Below are 15,169 nucleotides of genomic sequence, written 5' to 3'. Positions count from 1 at the left end.
CGAGCGTCGCGCGCGGCCCGTTAGAAGCAATTTCCATTCGGCGCCGTGGCCAGACCGAACGTTTCCAAGCATTTCCGATCGGGTCGACTCTCATCGGCGATTCGTCACGTACGGGAGACGCGCGTTTTCCACGGCCGCTCTCCGAACTGCGCGATTGCGTTTTTCGCCGCCTCGTTCGAAAATCGATCTCCGTGGCCCTCACTTTGCAGGCGCAATCTTGGCCATTGTTCGGCTCCAACCGAACGCGTCTCGCTCTCTCGAGCAACTGCCGTTCATTGGTAGCATCCTCGCCCCCGACGCGCGCTCGTAGTCGCGGGCGAAGCGAGAGCCGAGAGAAAATCACCGAGCAAAAATAACAGCCGCGATCCCAGAAGGCGGCAGTGATACATGCGGCGAAAACAAAAGCACAACACGATGAACTCGCTCGTTCCCCTCGCGGACTATAATCGCGATAAATCAATCGAAAAAAATAATAAAACAGAGGAAGCATCCGCGCGGCTGAAAAGGAGAGCGACGGAAAAAAAGAGCATGTAAATCGTTTCTCCGTCGCGACGAGCGTTCGCGCGCAATTAACGACGAGGCATCGTAATTCTCATGCAAATACCCCCGCATCCGCGGCGCAGCGGGAAAGCCGAAATTTCCAAGGGAGAAGATTAATGACTTTGAAAAGCGCGGCGTTTCGGCGGGCGCGGAGCGGCGAATGCTCGAGCTGCCGACGTGTGTCGCGCGATAACATCTATAACCAAGAAGCGATGCTGCGGCGAACGAACGCGAGAAATAAACAAATAGCACCAGAAGCCGCGAGGCCGGAAGTCGCGCACCCCACGCGAGAGGGCGTGGCGCACGCTCCCTTCTTCCGCCTCCTCTGCGCTCTTGTTTTCCTTTCGCTGAGGCCGACGCGCGCAATCTTTCACGAGCTCTCTCTCTCTCTCTCTCCGCGGGCGCGACGCGCGCAATTTTTCTTTTTTTTTCCCTCCTCCTCCTGCGCCGTCCGAGACTTTGGAAAGTCGATTGCTGTGTGCTGTTGCTTTACGGCAGATTATCGTCTCTCTCTCTCTCTCTCTCTCTCTCTCTCTCTCTCTCTCTCTCTCTCTCTCTCTCTTCGTTTTTGCGGCACAGACTACGGGGAATCGAAGATCGAGATTGACTTACGTGAGAATTTTATGGATTGAAAAGTATCGAGAGTCGATTTTTCAAATGACGAGCTATTGGATAATATTGCTTTCAGTTGCAACTGATCAGTTCGTGCGCGCAGCGTCGAGCGTCGACTAATAATTTCCAATGCGCTCCAGCGCGCGGCGATAATTTCATATCGAGTGCACGTAGTCTACGCAATTGACTCGAAACTATTTCAATCCAGCCTTTTTCGATGCGAACAACTTGGGCGCGCAGCACTCACTCGGTAATCCGCCCACTGAAATATTAACATCCCTCCGAGCAATGCTTGACCACCGCGTTCTCGCAACAATGCACGCGTCGCGCACTTGATCCTCTTTGCGATATGGCTGTACGTGTCTCTGTAAGCACACGGCGTCGGCTCTGAATATGAGATCCAGTCGATCGAAGCTTCGACGCGTTGAGCCGGATGCCGGGCATTCGCCTCTTCCTTTACGCCAAGCTGGATATGACAAATTCAAAATGACGTCACAACATTGCAGCTTCTTTACGGCTCGTTAATTCCAGGTTCGATCTGGATTCCGATTTCTCGAGGAGAACGAGCGCCCGTACGGTAAATCGATATTCGACGCCTCTCTCTCTCGCTTTACGACCGAGCTTTCCGGGAAATCGTTGGAAATCTCGTTTTTGATTTGAACTCGGATAGACGGTCGGACGTAAAATAAATAGGAGCACTCGACGAAGGGCCCACGTCCGCGAGCGCGAAGACCGATTGATTGGCAATTGGATCCAGCCGATACAGGGCGCATGGAAAATCAGCCGGTGTCGTGGCTTGGCGCGCACGCGACGCAATAACAGCCTTCGCTCGCAGGCGGCACACGTCGACAGCGCTACGTGCGAGACCGAGGGTGGTTGGCGCGCGACTTGTGTAATCGGATAACTTGTTGCTCGTTACACGGCGTCTTGTCATTAAGCTCGTGTCTTTACGAAATCGATAGCGCGCGCATAGTGCAGCGCCAGCGCCAGCTGACAGAACAATGCTTGGCTGTGCCGCCGCCGTTCGGAAAGAGATAGACCGTTTCGGATAAATCAGGCACGAGAGAAATGCGCCAGAAGTTCACCAAGTGCTTCGAGCATTGAAAACTCGACGAGATTGTTTGGCAATTATTCGCTAGGCTGCTGTTTCTCGTTGTCGATGCCGCCGGCTCTCCATCCTGATCATCCGAAAATGGGAAGACGACCCAACCCAAAAGATACTTAATGGATTTCAGTCAGTGAGCGCGAGTGAATCATTGTAGATTGTCGTTTCCAAATTAACATGATAATGTATTTATAGCGTACTTTCACTTGGCAGAAAAGAAACAACGATTGTCAATTTCAAATTTGGGCGGGAGGGTTAGTAATGGCGATGATGTCCAAGCAGACCGCTTTGTGTCTCGGGACGAGTCCCCCGTCCCCCACGGACTCGGAGAGAAAAGGAAAACTTGGGCCAGAGAAGAAGAACAGAAGAGACAAGAAAACAAATTAGCTAAGAAAAGGCCTTGGCCCACCGATGCGACATTAAGCAAGTTATTTCTTACCGCATCTCGTGCTGCTGCTTCGACAGAGTTTCCAGTCGTAATTTATTTTATTGCTCCACGAGCCTAAAACGAAATTTCTCTCTAAAGCAGCTCTGCCGAGCCCCGAGAGAACATTAACGCCACATAATCAAATCAATCAAGATCGAATACGTTCGCCTCAAACCAATGCTCGAACGTCTTACTCGATCGAGATGAACCGTCCCTTGAAAATACTATTTGTCTCGTTGACTGCGGCTTACAGAGCGAAAACTAATTTGTTCTCTTTTCTTGAAAATACCAACAAACGTAAGGGACCGACGTTCGGGTTTGCGGAGGAAAAAGAGCAAATTTGGGCATATGTAGTTCATTGTGACGCTTGCCTTGATGCTACTGACGCGCACGGACTCGTTGCCAGAGGGCGCGGCCAACGCAGAGGTGAAGCTATAAGGCATGACGCGACGAAGCCCGGCTGTTTAGCAGCAATCAGCGTGCAGAGCTGAGTTGAAATGACCGCTAGAGCTAGTAAGTAAGACCGCTTTCGTTTGGAAATTAATATCGCGAATCTGATATTTTTGAAAAAGAAATTTGCTGTGCGAGTTCGTTAGCAAATATATAAATGGTTTAATAAAAAGTAACTGCCATTCAACGAATGAATTGGTGAAGAAATAATTTAAACATTAGGACTTGGTAACGGTCTCATCACATGTTGTTCTGCGACTTTGTTACTGTTCTCGGCTCAGTTTTGACTAAAAAAGTGCTTATATTGTAATAAACTGTAAGAAAAATATGAAGTGATATATAGAGTGAGAAATCTGAAAGTACTTGACGTGTATACTGCAATAAACTACGGTTGTTCTTTGACTTGTTGCAGAGGAAGCATAACGAGAGAAAACATGTACAGTAAAAGAGAACTAACGATGCTTCATGTGGCGGCCCAGCATGGGAATGTGCCGATGGCGATATACGCAATAGACAGAGCAAAGATTCCGATAGAGGCCAGAAACGAAGCCAGCGCTACGCCTCTTATGGTTGCGATAGACGAGAGGCGTTGGGAATTCGTGAAATTCCTGATACAACGCGGTGCCGATATGTATTTAAGGGATGACTATGGTTACAGCGGGCTGTCGAGGGCATTGGAATGCGACGACCCGAATATCGTCAACGCGTTCATCGAGAAAGTCAGATATGAACATCCGGACAAGGAGGATTTCGTGAGGACGCTGGGCGAACATGGTTGCACGATAGAGAAGATCGTGAAGATGCGCGACCCGGAGAAGACCCAAATATTTTTGAATCTGTTTAACAGACAAAGAATCATCGACCGTATCGCCAGCCGCGAAAGCGTCAAAATAGCTATGAAAGCGATGGATGAAGAAAATTTAAAGGTACTGCTTAACAGTGAAAATGGGGACAGGAGAATAACTTTTCTGTACGCCATTCACGAACTATTGGTATGCAGTTACAATAATGCGTCTTTGACGAGGGTTGTGCAAAAAAGCATTGATCAGATGCTTGATTGGAAAGTGCTGACCTTGGACAACTTTTTCACTACGGAATCGTTGGTTCAGCAAGAACCGGAAAAGGGTATACGCGTAGTATTGACCGATAGACTTATATCATACGTCAAAGAGGAGCTCAATTTTGATGTACAAGTATACTTGTTCGGCAATAAGTTATGTAACATCAGCGAATTCGTGAAGAGTGGCGTGATCGACTTTAATATGCGTGGCAATGGAGGCCTCTCGGCTCTGCACATAGCTGTTGATAACCGAGCGATTGATACGATGAAATACCTACTAGATAACGGATTCGACCCGAACGTAAGAGACGACGAGGGAAGAACGCCCATTTTTAAAGGCCTAGGATATGACGTGATTTTCGAGATCCTACTTATATATGGAGCTGACATTCAAGCACACGACAATGATGGTAAGACACTACTCGATACCGGCAATACGACAGAGGTTAATTCGCGTATGTTCCAAGTCCTTATTTGTCAGTTAGCTATCCTAAAAGCCACCGGCGTACCGCTAACGGAGCGCTTTTATAATCATACGACCAGCGAAGAAGTGTGCCAAAAATTTAAGGAATGTTGCCAACAACTCGATGATATGCAGAGACATAAAATCCACAGTACCCTCACATTATTTGAAGCTCTCACGCTGAGCGTCGAAACGCTTATTGAACGCGTCAGGTCAATTAATCGCGAAGACGTCGAAGTATTTTTCACTAGTTATACATTAAATATATATGATTGGTATTACATGTCGATAATAAAGGAACGCCTTAAAAAGGCTATCAAATTAAGGGAATTAAGAAGTAAGGTAATGGATGTTTTAGGCGATAATATTCCAATTTTAAAGTCCTGCGATTTAGTTTTGCGCAAAATATGTAGTCATTTAACATTCTACAATTTGTCTCTTTTTGATCCTGAGGTAAAAAAAAAGGTAATCCCGCATTGGTAAAGGTTTTATACATAATTCTAACTGTTAAAACTAAATATACCGTAGTTATAAATATTTAACTACAAAATTATAAAAATATATACGTATGTGTAGACTCATACACATTTATATTGTAGATTTAAACTAATACAATAGTAGTTTACCTTTTAATCTGATCTGACATTCTTTCAAAAAGACGAGAATTAGTTTTATTACTGTCAAATCAGGCGAATATAAATAATAACAAATTTTTAATAACGTTCTAAGTAAGTTATATTTTTCACATCTTCAAAAAACGTCATCGAGGTGATACTTCGATAACTCGATCTCGATACTTCGCATCCACATTTGCGTTTCGATTCTGACACAACTTTAATTAACGTTAACGTGGTCACTGCGACCTTGTCATATTTGATTGTAAAAAACTTTTGTCAAGCGTGTATTACTTTTTTTCCATAAATTTTTTATGTTAACAAGAGGTTTGTTATAATTTGCAATTTTTTAATATATATGTACATACACATAATTTATTAATATGTATATACATACACACAATTTATCTAGTACTGGTGGGTAGAAAAAATCCAAACTTTTCGTCGTAACTGTGTAGTTACAGTTAGACATATTTCTGATAATAATTAAGCCTCCTATAGTTTTCATCGAGGAAAGCGCTACCGAAACGTTGATTCTCTCCTGTTTTAAAATTTTGATTCTAAAATTTGATAAAATCAAGCCTGAATGATACTTGACAGTTTTTGTGACGTCCGCATCGTATCGGGCGTCCGATCGAAACAGTTCTCCTTCCATCCGCGCAGTGGCTGGCTGGAAGTGGGGACAAGCCTTAAGACAGAAAAAGAGGAGGAGAGCCGGTGAGCGCAGCGTGCCTGCGCCAGTGAAAGTCGAGTAACAGCGTGTACGCGAGTGTGCGTGCTGAGTGGAGTCGGCGTTGCGCTTGCGTAGTCCGCATACAATGGAATACTGCAGCAAATTCTTTCGAAATTCACAGCATCATCGGAGCATCGCCAGGATACGACTGGATTAGCTAAATTTTTTTATTAATATCGGAATAAAATACTCGGCATCTCGCAGAAGTTATGCGCCAACCTGTGAGCGCTTTATCTTCAGTCGGCCGTATTAGCTTCGTACGCTCAAGTATACAGTAAGCTTTAGACCGAATATGCCGCATTTCTGTAACGATGCATGACCCGTACTATCGTTCAATTGAGGAAATATGTCTAACGAATCGACATTTTACAAAAATAATTAACATAACGAAAAAATTAAGTTTTTCATTTGCCCTTATGAACATGTGGACGAGAGCTCTCAGTTATTACTATAATGTATTTGCGTGTTAAGGCATGTTACAAAAAACAACTACACCAGTCAATTGATCAAACACTACACTCGGCTCAAAAATTGGCATTTTACTCACTTGTTACATGCTCAACAGCGCATATTTCACACGGATTGTTTATAATTTAATTTATGATTTAAAAAATCGAGTAATATTTGAGAAAAGACAAAGTCATTTTTTATTTAAAATATGGACCAGTGAGGAACTTTTTATCAAAATAATCATAAATCAGAATAACAACATCGTTAACACTTCAAATCGTTTTGAATTTTGAACTGAATGTCATTAATTGCAATAGTGTCATCACTATAATTAAAAAATGTTCATTCCGAATCTACATAGATATTTAGACCAAAATAAAGATAACGATAATCAATTCACTGCTGGTGACTTTAACGTTAACTTACTAACATAAGACAATGATACACAGGATTTACTATTAAACCTATTAGAATACAAGTATATACCTCTCTATTACAAAACTACTAAGCCTAATCCAAATAATGCTCATAAAGGTACTTGCGTTGACAATGTATTCCTTACAATTGATACATACGGATAACCATTAAAAGTTACAAAATCTTCCACAGATCCCTAGCCACTTGTTATATTATTAGATATGAAGTATGAGAAAAAAACAAAAGATATCGTTTACAAACATATCGATTACAAAATGTTCAAAATCCTTGCTGATAGAATAAATTAGAATTATATTGTCACTTTTGATGATTCGGAAACTGCATATAATCTATTGATCGACAATATCAAAAATATCGTAGCACAATTAATCACTTAAAATGTTAAATAACTGAAATCTCGTGTAACACCAAGGATAAATTATACGAGATCTATCATTGAGCACTGATGAATTCAATGAATGAATTAAACATGAATATATAAAGATAAGCCCTTAAGAATTAAGCTAGCGATAATGGTGGAATCAGTGTTCGAATTCTTAAAGCCTTGAATGCATATATAAGTTTCCCATTGGAATACATCTTTAACTTGAGCATATATAAAGCTACATGGCCTACGGCTCTTAAAGCGACTCTAATTGTACCTATACACCAATCAGATCATCACTACTTACAAACTATAGACCTGTATCATTAATTTCCAATATTGTAAAATTTTTCGAGAAATTGATTCACTGTATTTATAAAAAAATTTCCTGATGGGGCATGATGTATTATCAAATAAACAGTTTTCGTTTTAGAACAAAAAAAAAGAACAAACAATGCACTGTCTTACGTTATGAATCCAATTTTTAAAGAAATTAATGAAAATATAACAGTTAGTATTATTCCTTGATCTTGTTAAAGTATTCAATACTGATGATTGTATAATTTTACTAAAAACACATGAAAGATAGAGTTCGAGGACTAACGAACTATTCAAAAGCTATATAACGGATAGAAGTCCATTTGTAAAATATCAGATTTATGTAAGTGCTGCACCAAAAGTTATACTATGCACTTCAAGAAATCATACTAGGACCTATTATTCATTATTATATTAATCTATTATTCATTATTTATATTAATAATCTTCTTAAGCTATTACCGGATAATACCATATCGTTATATGTCGATGACACTATAATTATTAGTTTCGAGGCGAATTGGTCAAGGTCTGACACCAAAATAAACGAAAACTTAAATGAGGGCAGCATATGGATGGAACATAATCGATTGTCGGTAAATTTTCTCAAGATAGTATATATATTTTGGGTTCTATCATGATAGTGTTCCTGATATATTAAATATTTACATAAAACTGAAACCATTTGCAAAAATACTTATAATTTTTTTGGGATAGTGATGGATTCAAGACTCAAATGGAAATTTTATATATGTAGATTACAATAATAAGGAAAAAACAAGGTACGTCATATTTGTACTACAGAAACTTGCTAAATTTATGGATATAAAAATATTAATTAATTATTATATATTATGCGTTGTTCCAAAGTGTTGCAACCTATGGAATTATTGTGTGGGGAGGAGCCTATCGCAATGTGCTAAGTGGTATACAAAAAATACAAAATAAATAAATTAAAATCATACTTTAAAAATCGAAGAACTTTCCATCGTCATTATCTATTATGGAACTATAGCTGTTTATCTACTGAATTTTATACTTAAAATAAGACAACTAGACATGCGACAATTATGGAGGATGAACGTAAAACAATTACATTAAGGAGTCATTGGTATGCTGTAACTAAAATATTCCGAAAATTCAACAAGGAAATATCTTGTAAAAAAATAGACTAGGAACAAAATTTCAAAAATACTATTAACAAACGAATGCAAACAAAATAATAATATCCTTTTTAAGAATGATATTCTTAAAAAGGAAGAGTTAGTACAAGATTGATGTTAATAGTAGCTATAAGTTTTGGTTTATAATTTTACTTGTTATGAGAGCTTGCCTACAGGTACAAGTGCGTATAACTCTGCACGTAATTGTAAGCATTTAAGACCGGTAACTTATTAATGGCAAATAAACAAGAAACAATATGTGTTTCTCCTCTTATTATTTCAAAATTACAAAGAAAGACGAAGCCAACATGTATCCACGCTCCAGGAACCAGGAAATGTAGAAAACCGCTCTACGCACAGAGCTGCGCAATTAAAAAGAAAAACAAAAACAAAAAAAGTCTCAGTCAGAGCCTGTTTTGACTCAAGCCGTAGTTATAAAACAATGCTTATATATACGCGCAGATTAGCGTGACGGCACTCGTCTCGTTTACACGCGCTTTACGCGCGTTTACTACCGGATACACGGCGGCAGTGGCGCGTTTTTATTATCGTCGAGAAGGAGGAGGCGCGAGTCAAACGAAAATCCGTCGGCGTTAATTAGCGGCCGAAAAGACGAAGAAGCCGAGGAAAGAAAGTAGGAAAGAAATACGCGGAGCGCATCCGACAGGCGTCTTCAATTAAACCTGCGAACAATGCAACGCAACCCTCCTCTCGTTCTCGCGACTGTGCGTGCGCGTTTTCCCTTGATAGCCCCCAAGCAGTGCGAGACAATGCGCGCGCCATGTTTTCGTACAGACTTTTCGCGGATTGCGTTTTGCTATGTATATATATATATTGTCTCGCTGCGGGCCCGCCTTTGAGAAAACATCTTAATAAACCTTTGACTCGTTTGTCGCCAACTTCCCTTCCTTCCTTCCTTCCTTCCTTTCGTTAATTACGTTTTTCATGTGCACACCGAACATCAATGCAAATTAATAGTCGATTTCCGATCGGCTTCCACTTCCGACGGCGATAAAAAATAATTAAAAAAAGAGAGAAGAAGCTTTAACAGGTCTCTCGAATAAAGTATTTCGAAATCCCAAATGATCATAACAAGATAAGTGCTGCACCAGACACGAGCCAAGATGCCGTAAAAAAAGAGAAGAAATTTTTTTTTATTCGTATATAGGCCCTGAAGGCAATTTGGATTGATTCGCCGAAAGCGCCCAGGCGCCAGATGGCCAAGACGCCAGATGTTGGACTCGCGACACAGCAATATCGACTTTTAAAATTTTCTCTCTCTCTATTCGTGCGGGTATCATGAGTCGGAAGAAATCAAGATTCCTCTCATGATTTCCGATCCATCTTTCGTTTTCAAGAGAGTGCAGTGCAATGCGGATCCTCGAGCGTGCGTACGTGTCAATACATATGTAGCGTTATGATATTTCTCGTGAAACATAAAAAGGCGTGGGAGGTCTGTCGGCTGAACTCGCCCTCAGCCCTCCCCGACTACATTTAAGCTATAAATTTTCTTTAATTTCGGCTTCGCAACGTCACCGGCATTCTCGCGCTCTACCAAGATAAATTCTCATTAATTGGAAATTGAACGCGGCAGACGCCTAATTGTCAGACACTCTCTCTCTCTCTCTCTCTCTCTCTCTCTCTCTCTCTCTCTCTCTCTCTCTCTCTCTCTCTCTTCGCGAGCAAAAGTAAGGGGATAGACCGGCAAGTTTCAGAGAGGGGTAAGCGAGTATCTTTCGAGAGAATAAGCCAGCTGCCTGCCTATTGGATTATGTGTCGGCGAAATCATGTCTATTAATCGCTCGTCCTTATCAAAAGACACTTTTACAACTCTCATCTGTACGATTGTTTCGTTTGGCACGAAGAATTCGAGAGAGAGAGAGAGAGAGATAAGCGTAGTTTTTTTTTTCGCCAAGGGAGCGAAGACGCCCACCGCCTCACAATATATCCACGGCGGAACTTTTGTTTTAGGGCGAGCTCGCTAGCTCGAATCGTTAATCACTTTTTGTTTTGCGAGAAACCTTTCTGCCTAATTTCAACCCCTTGTCCTCGCGAATTTCCATTTTTGTCTTCTTTTTTTGTCTCATCCCTCGCCGCGATTAGTTCTCGATTAAAAGTTTGGGGATGCGGATGATGTACGATAATTTTTATTTCCGTTTCCCCTGCGGATGTTAACCTATTTATCTCTGAAAAACGGATGCGAGCAAACGAAGTAGCCGTCGGTTGAAAATCGATGTAAAAGCCCCGCTCGCACTCCTCGGTAATGTCGCTGGATGAGCGGCAAGGTATTAATTAGGGAGGAGACGCAACGGGACGCGCGCAGACGCGATGCGACGGCACGCGTACAGCTTCGAAAGCAGAGCGAAGAGCAGTCGGCTGCGCAGATGGCGGGGGCTCGTAATACCTGTCGCCTAGCCGAGAGAGAAGAGGCGCGCAGCTGTGCCGTCGTCTACTGGAAATTTCGAGGAAGCGCATATTGATTTGGACGAGTGGAGCAATGTAAAGGAGGCTCCGGCGAAAGGCGTTGCGCGATTTACAGGCAGCGGCGAAATCAAGTCGAAAAAAGGGGATCCCGAGACACGCGCCGGAGAATAAGTCGTAAACTCGCAACGGCGCGAGCGAGCGCGCGTGTATATAAAAGTTTCCGCGGACGCAAGTAACAGGTGGTTTCGGTAATTGCTCGCGCGCGCGCGAGCTCGTTGCGGATTAAGTCGTTTTCTCTCGCGCGCGGCATCCCAATCTTTTCCCCGCACGCGCACTCGACGGCCGCCGGTCGGAATCAACTCCGCGCGGCTGCGGAATCAGAACTCCTTCGTGGATTTCGGATAGACCGAGCCACGCGAACGAATCGCAGCAGCACAGACGAGACCGATCCGGCGCTCGAACCTCTTGTCGACCGCCGATGAGTTCGCGTCGCACATCGAATTCCAAGCGAACCGTTCAACTCACCAGCAGCTAAGCAAGTCGTAGCAATTGCTGCAGCAGCCGGTGCATATCCGTCTCGTAACTCTGCTGAACGATTTATAAGGTCGACGCGGGCGGTCGACGTCCCTCTTCTTTCTCCCTCGGTCGATCGGCTGAGCCAAGAGACTCGAGCCTCGAGCAATTAACGACGATCGATCCATCGACGTCTCACGACGAATCCAATTCGCTCTCCTCGAGCCCCGAGCGTCGCGACTGCGCATGCGAAAGCTGGCGCGCGCGAGCGGTGACGATCGGGCTGAGTGGGCAGAACACGACAGAAAGCGTCGAATGCGCGAGTGGCAAGCAACGAGGAATCGCCGGCTATTATCGTCGCGCGGCTTCGGCGCCAAGGGCTCCCGATTATTCGCTCGGGCGTCGCACCATTGTGTCCCTCGATCTCCCCCTCTCTCGACGCGAAATTTTCGGTGCGCTTGCACGAGCGCTCACCCTTCCCCCGGCGCCCGCAGCCGCCGACGCTTCTTCTTCTCCCGGCGGCTCGTTTATGCACGCGATAATGGCGCGAGGCTCCAAGGACAATGGGTTTTTGTGTCGCGCATCGCGTGCGCGACCAATGGCGAGCGCGCGGGCGCTCGTGTCTCCGGCTGACGGCAAGCGACTCGACGTCGCGTGCGCGCCGAGGGAAAGCGCGCGCGAAGGCTGCGAGGGCTGCGAGGGCTGCGAGGGCTGGGCTCGGAGTAAAAGTGCCCTCCCGCGCCTCGCTCCCGCGGCACCCTTTGCCGGGCCGGCGCACCCCGGGGAGGGCTGTGCCTGCGTAGCGCCGCACAAAGGAGGCGCGCGCCCGCGCCAGCTGGAATTTTTAATTATCTCTCGCCGGCTTTTCGTCCGATAGCGCCGCGATCGCCGTCGACGGGACGCTCGGAGTGGCCGTATTTTTGCCGACTAGTTTTGTCACACTTTCCACCTCGGCGCTCGGCTCGCCGTTCGTTTCGCGCCTGCTCTGCGGGGCGTCGAGTAGCGTGCTACGGTCTGGGAGGCCACCGGCAGCAGCCGGTCGATACGTCTAGCTTCCCCGCTCTTGCGCGCCTCGCTCTCTCGTGCGCGGCCTCCTTTGCCTCTGTGCCCCCTTTTCTTGCTCGCGCTCGCGACTTTTCCTCTCGTTTTATCTGCCACTCCGATTGGCAGCTTTTTCCGACGAGCGGCGCAGCAATCTTCCAAAGAGAGCCGCGGACGCAGGTATTGCTTCGGCGATTCCATCGAGTGAAAGCAAGCCGAGGAAAATATGGTCAAGTTCGTCGTTGCTACAGTTGCAACTTTTTCGTCATCAGTAGTAGCGTCACTCTCGATTATCACAATGCCATCGAGGTGGTTGCCCAAGAGCGAGCCTTCGTAATACTCGTCAGCGTCGCTTTTTCAATTGAACGGAAGGTTCACGCGATACAGAAAACAACGACGAAAAGAGCGCATCCTGCCTGGATAACACGTCAATTTTACTATTCCATTGACGGTCGTCGGACTAACATTTTAGGAGGTAATCGAAGCTCGCACACGTACAAGGAAGAGTGAGCGTCGCGTCGTCGTCCCTCTCTTCATAAATATGTAAAGATATAGCGGGAGAGGAAGAGGCCAACGAAAGAAAAGAAGAAGAAGAAAAAGGGCATCCTAACGCCATTACGTGCTATACTACTACTGTCCAAAATACATATACAGCGCCTGTAAAACTTGACGCTTCTTTGCGTTCCCTTTCTCCGCCCCTATTCAATTTCGAATAGTTGAAACTGAACGTCGGATCGCAGTACCGTAGAAAAACGAAACCTCAAAGTGCGCCAAAATGCGTGCTCGTAAAGAAGCTATACGAAGCCGACTGCGGTTCTTTGCGCCGTGCAGCCTTCGCCAAAAACGTATAGAGGTGACAGACGGCATACGTGCGGTCGGGTCACGCGAGACAATCGACAAAGCAATGCCTCGTCATCCTGCTCGCTAATTTTGATAACGCCAACGAGCCTTGCAACTCAATCAAGCGCGAGTAACTTTAACATTTTGAAAATCACGTCTCGGATCTGAAGCGTAAACTTTGTCCATCAGTCTCTCTCTCTCTCTCTCTCTCTCTCTCTCTCTCTCCCCTCGACGTTAATTTCTCAACGGAAGTTGTCGGTTAAGATAGGATCTCCCTCGTTCTAGTCCATAAACCCTTTGACGAGAGAGAGAGGGGGGAAGGGGCGCGAGTCTCGTGCTTTTGAATTTGCACGTGCATTTTACGTGTCCACGCGGCAACGAGCTCATAGTTCCATTAAGCAGCGACATATCAAACAGGTATATACGAGTACATACGTACCGCGTGCGGGACTACCCCTCGCTCTGGACCAAGTAACGAGTAGTCAGACGTTTACGGAACGCCGGATTCGAGCTCTGCCTTGAGAGAGCTTGATTAAACGAGCAAGCCCGCAAGACGTTTGTATTCTACTGCCGCGCGAACGGCTCGTCGCTATTTGTTCGGCTCAATCGTCCGGCATTTCGCTGATGCTTTTCGTCTTCGTACGCGTTACCCAAACGAGTGCTCGAGTTGGAGGTCAATCGTGGCCACTTACCTGCAACAGAGAAAAATAAAAGACTTTCTTTTAGGATCGCGACGACGAGCAGCGGGGAAAAATAATTAGCGTGTTTGGTCGAGCGTGATAAGTATCGAGGAGTTGGAGGGCGACTTGGCAAGGAAAGCCAAACGAAGATTTCCTAAGCGAAGACACGTATCTTAGGTGAGTTGACAAGAGCATAAAGCTGCTCTCTCTCTCTCTCTCTCCTCTAGATCACCAAGGCTTTTCGTAATTAAACCAGAGGCTTTGTGGGAGCGTCGTGGAGTCCTCGCCGTTGCCGAGCTGGAACATTAAATACGTGCTGCGTACGTGCTATTCTCTCGCTATTTCGAGTTGCATGCCTCGTCATTGCGCTTCTTTTCCCCCGTCGACAGCTCGTTCGAGTATTTTTATTTTTGCGAGCGCTGCGAATAAAAGTTTCGAAGAATCGGAGGTTTTATCGAATGGTTTTATTAGTGGTTGACTTTAGTCATTCTCCGCGCATTTGCTTTGTACACTTTACCACGCGAATGAAATTATTCTCAGCAAAAAATGATTCTCTCGACTGGATGAGAATGATGCGATAATGATCAAGTTAGTTGGCTCGGACTTGCACTGCGACGTCGGGTGAACGCCCCTTCGTTTCCGACTTCAAGAACCGACTTTTGATCTATCCGGGTAAAGCGATTTTCATACGTCGAAAAATGAAAAATGCACAAAAGCCCAGAAGAAAGCTCCGGTTGGCGCGGACGCTAATGCAAACGCCAAGTCGGAACTCTTCGCTTCTTGTGCCTCGCGTGTACCTCGCGTAGCCGGTGGAAAAAAGGTGTACGGCAACGAGCGCGCCATCAATTTCGGGATCCCTCGTCGCGCAATTACACGTGTGCGCGCCGCTTCAAAGGCAAGGATAAATTGAATTTGCGCACGGCTTGGCCCCTCG

General features: G+C 45.0%; 2 protein-coding genes across 6 annotated transcripts in view; one reads left to right on the top strand and one right to left on the bottom strand.

The window, feature by feature from the left end:
- LOC131668634 (zinc finger protein jing) overlaps positions 1-15,169 on the bottom strand; it is a 78,044-nt gene that overhangs the window by 39,216 nt on the left and 23,659 nt on the right. The gene's annotated exons all lie outside the window — the stretch shown is intronic.
- LOC131668635 (uncharacterized) lies at positions 3,160-7,641 on the top strand. Of its 3 annotated transcripts, XR_009302306.1 has the most exons (4): positions 3,160-3,197; positions 3,547-4,604; positions 5,872-6,988; positions 7,064-7,641. XR_009302306.1 is itself a non-coding variant. In XM_058942974.1 (3 exons), exons 2-3 carry the CDS (start codon positions 3,569-3,571, stop codon positions 6,024-6,026), a joined length of 1,191 nt encoding a protein of 396 aa, XP_058798957.1. In that variant the 5' UTR covers positions 3,160-3,197; positions 3,547-3,568; the 3' UTR covers positions 6,027-7,641. The 3 variants fall into 3 exon arrangements, 2 of the variants coding, with proteins under 2 accessions (XP_058798957.1, XP_058798956.1); XM_058942974.1 differs by having other exon boundaries at positions 5,872-7,641; XM_058942973.1 differs by lacking the exons at positions 5,872-6,988; positions 7,064-7,641 and having other exon boundaries at positions 3,547-5,846.

Source organism: Phymastichus coffea, unplaced genomic scaffold, assembly GCF_024137745.1.
Source record: "Phymastichus coffea isolate CEN01 unplaced genomic scaffold, Cenicafe_Pcof_1.1 PCOF00081, whole genome shotgun sequence".
Lineage (NCBI taxonomy): Eukaryota > Metazoa > Arthropoda > Insecta > Hymenoptera > Eulophidae > Phymastichus > Phymastichus coffea.
The sequence above is the reverse complement of the archived record's forward strand: the minus strand, read 5'-3'. Positions and strand labels throughout refer to the sequence as shown.

What these genes read in the sequence shown, in the direction of transcription:
- LOC131668635 (XM_058942973.1), top strand. Translation starts at nt 3,569, where the DNA reads ATGTACAGTAAAAGAGAACTAACGATGCTTCATGTGGCGGCCCAGCAT.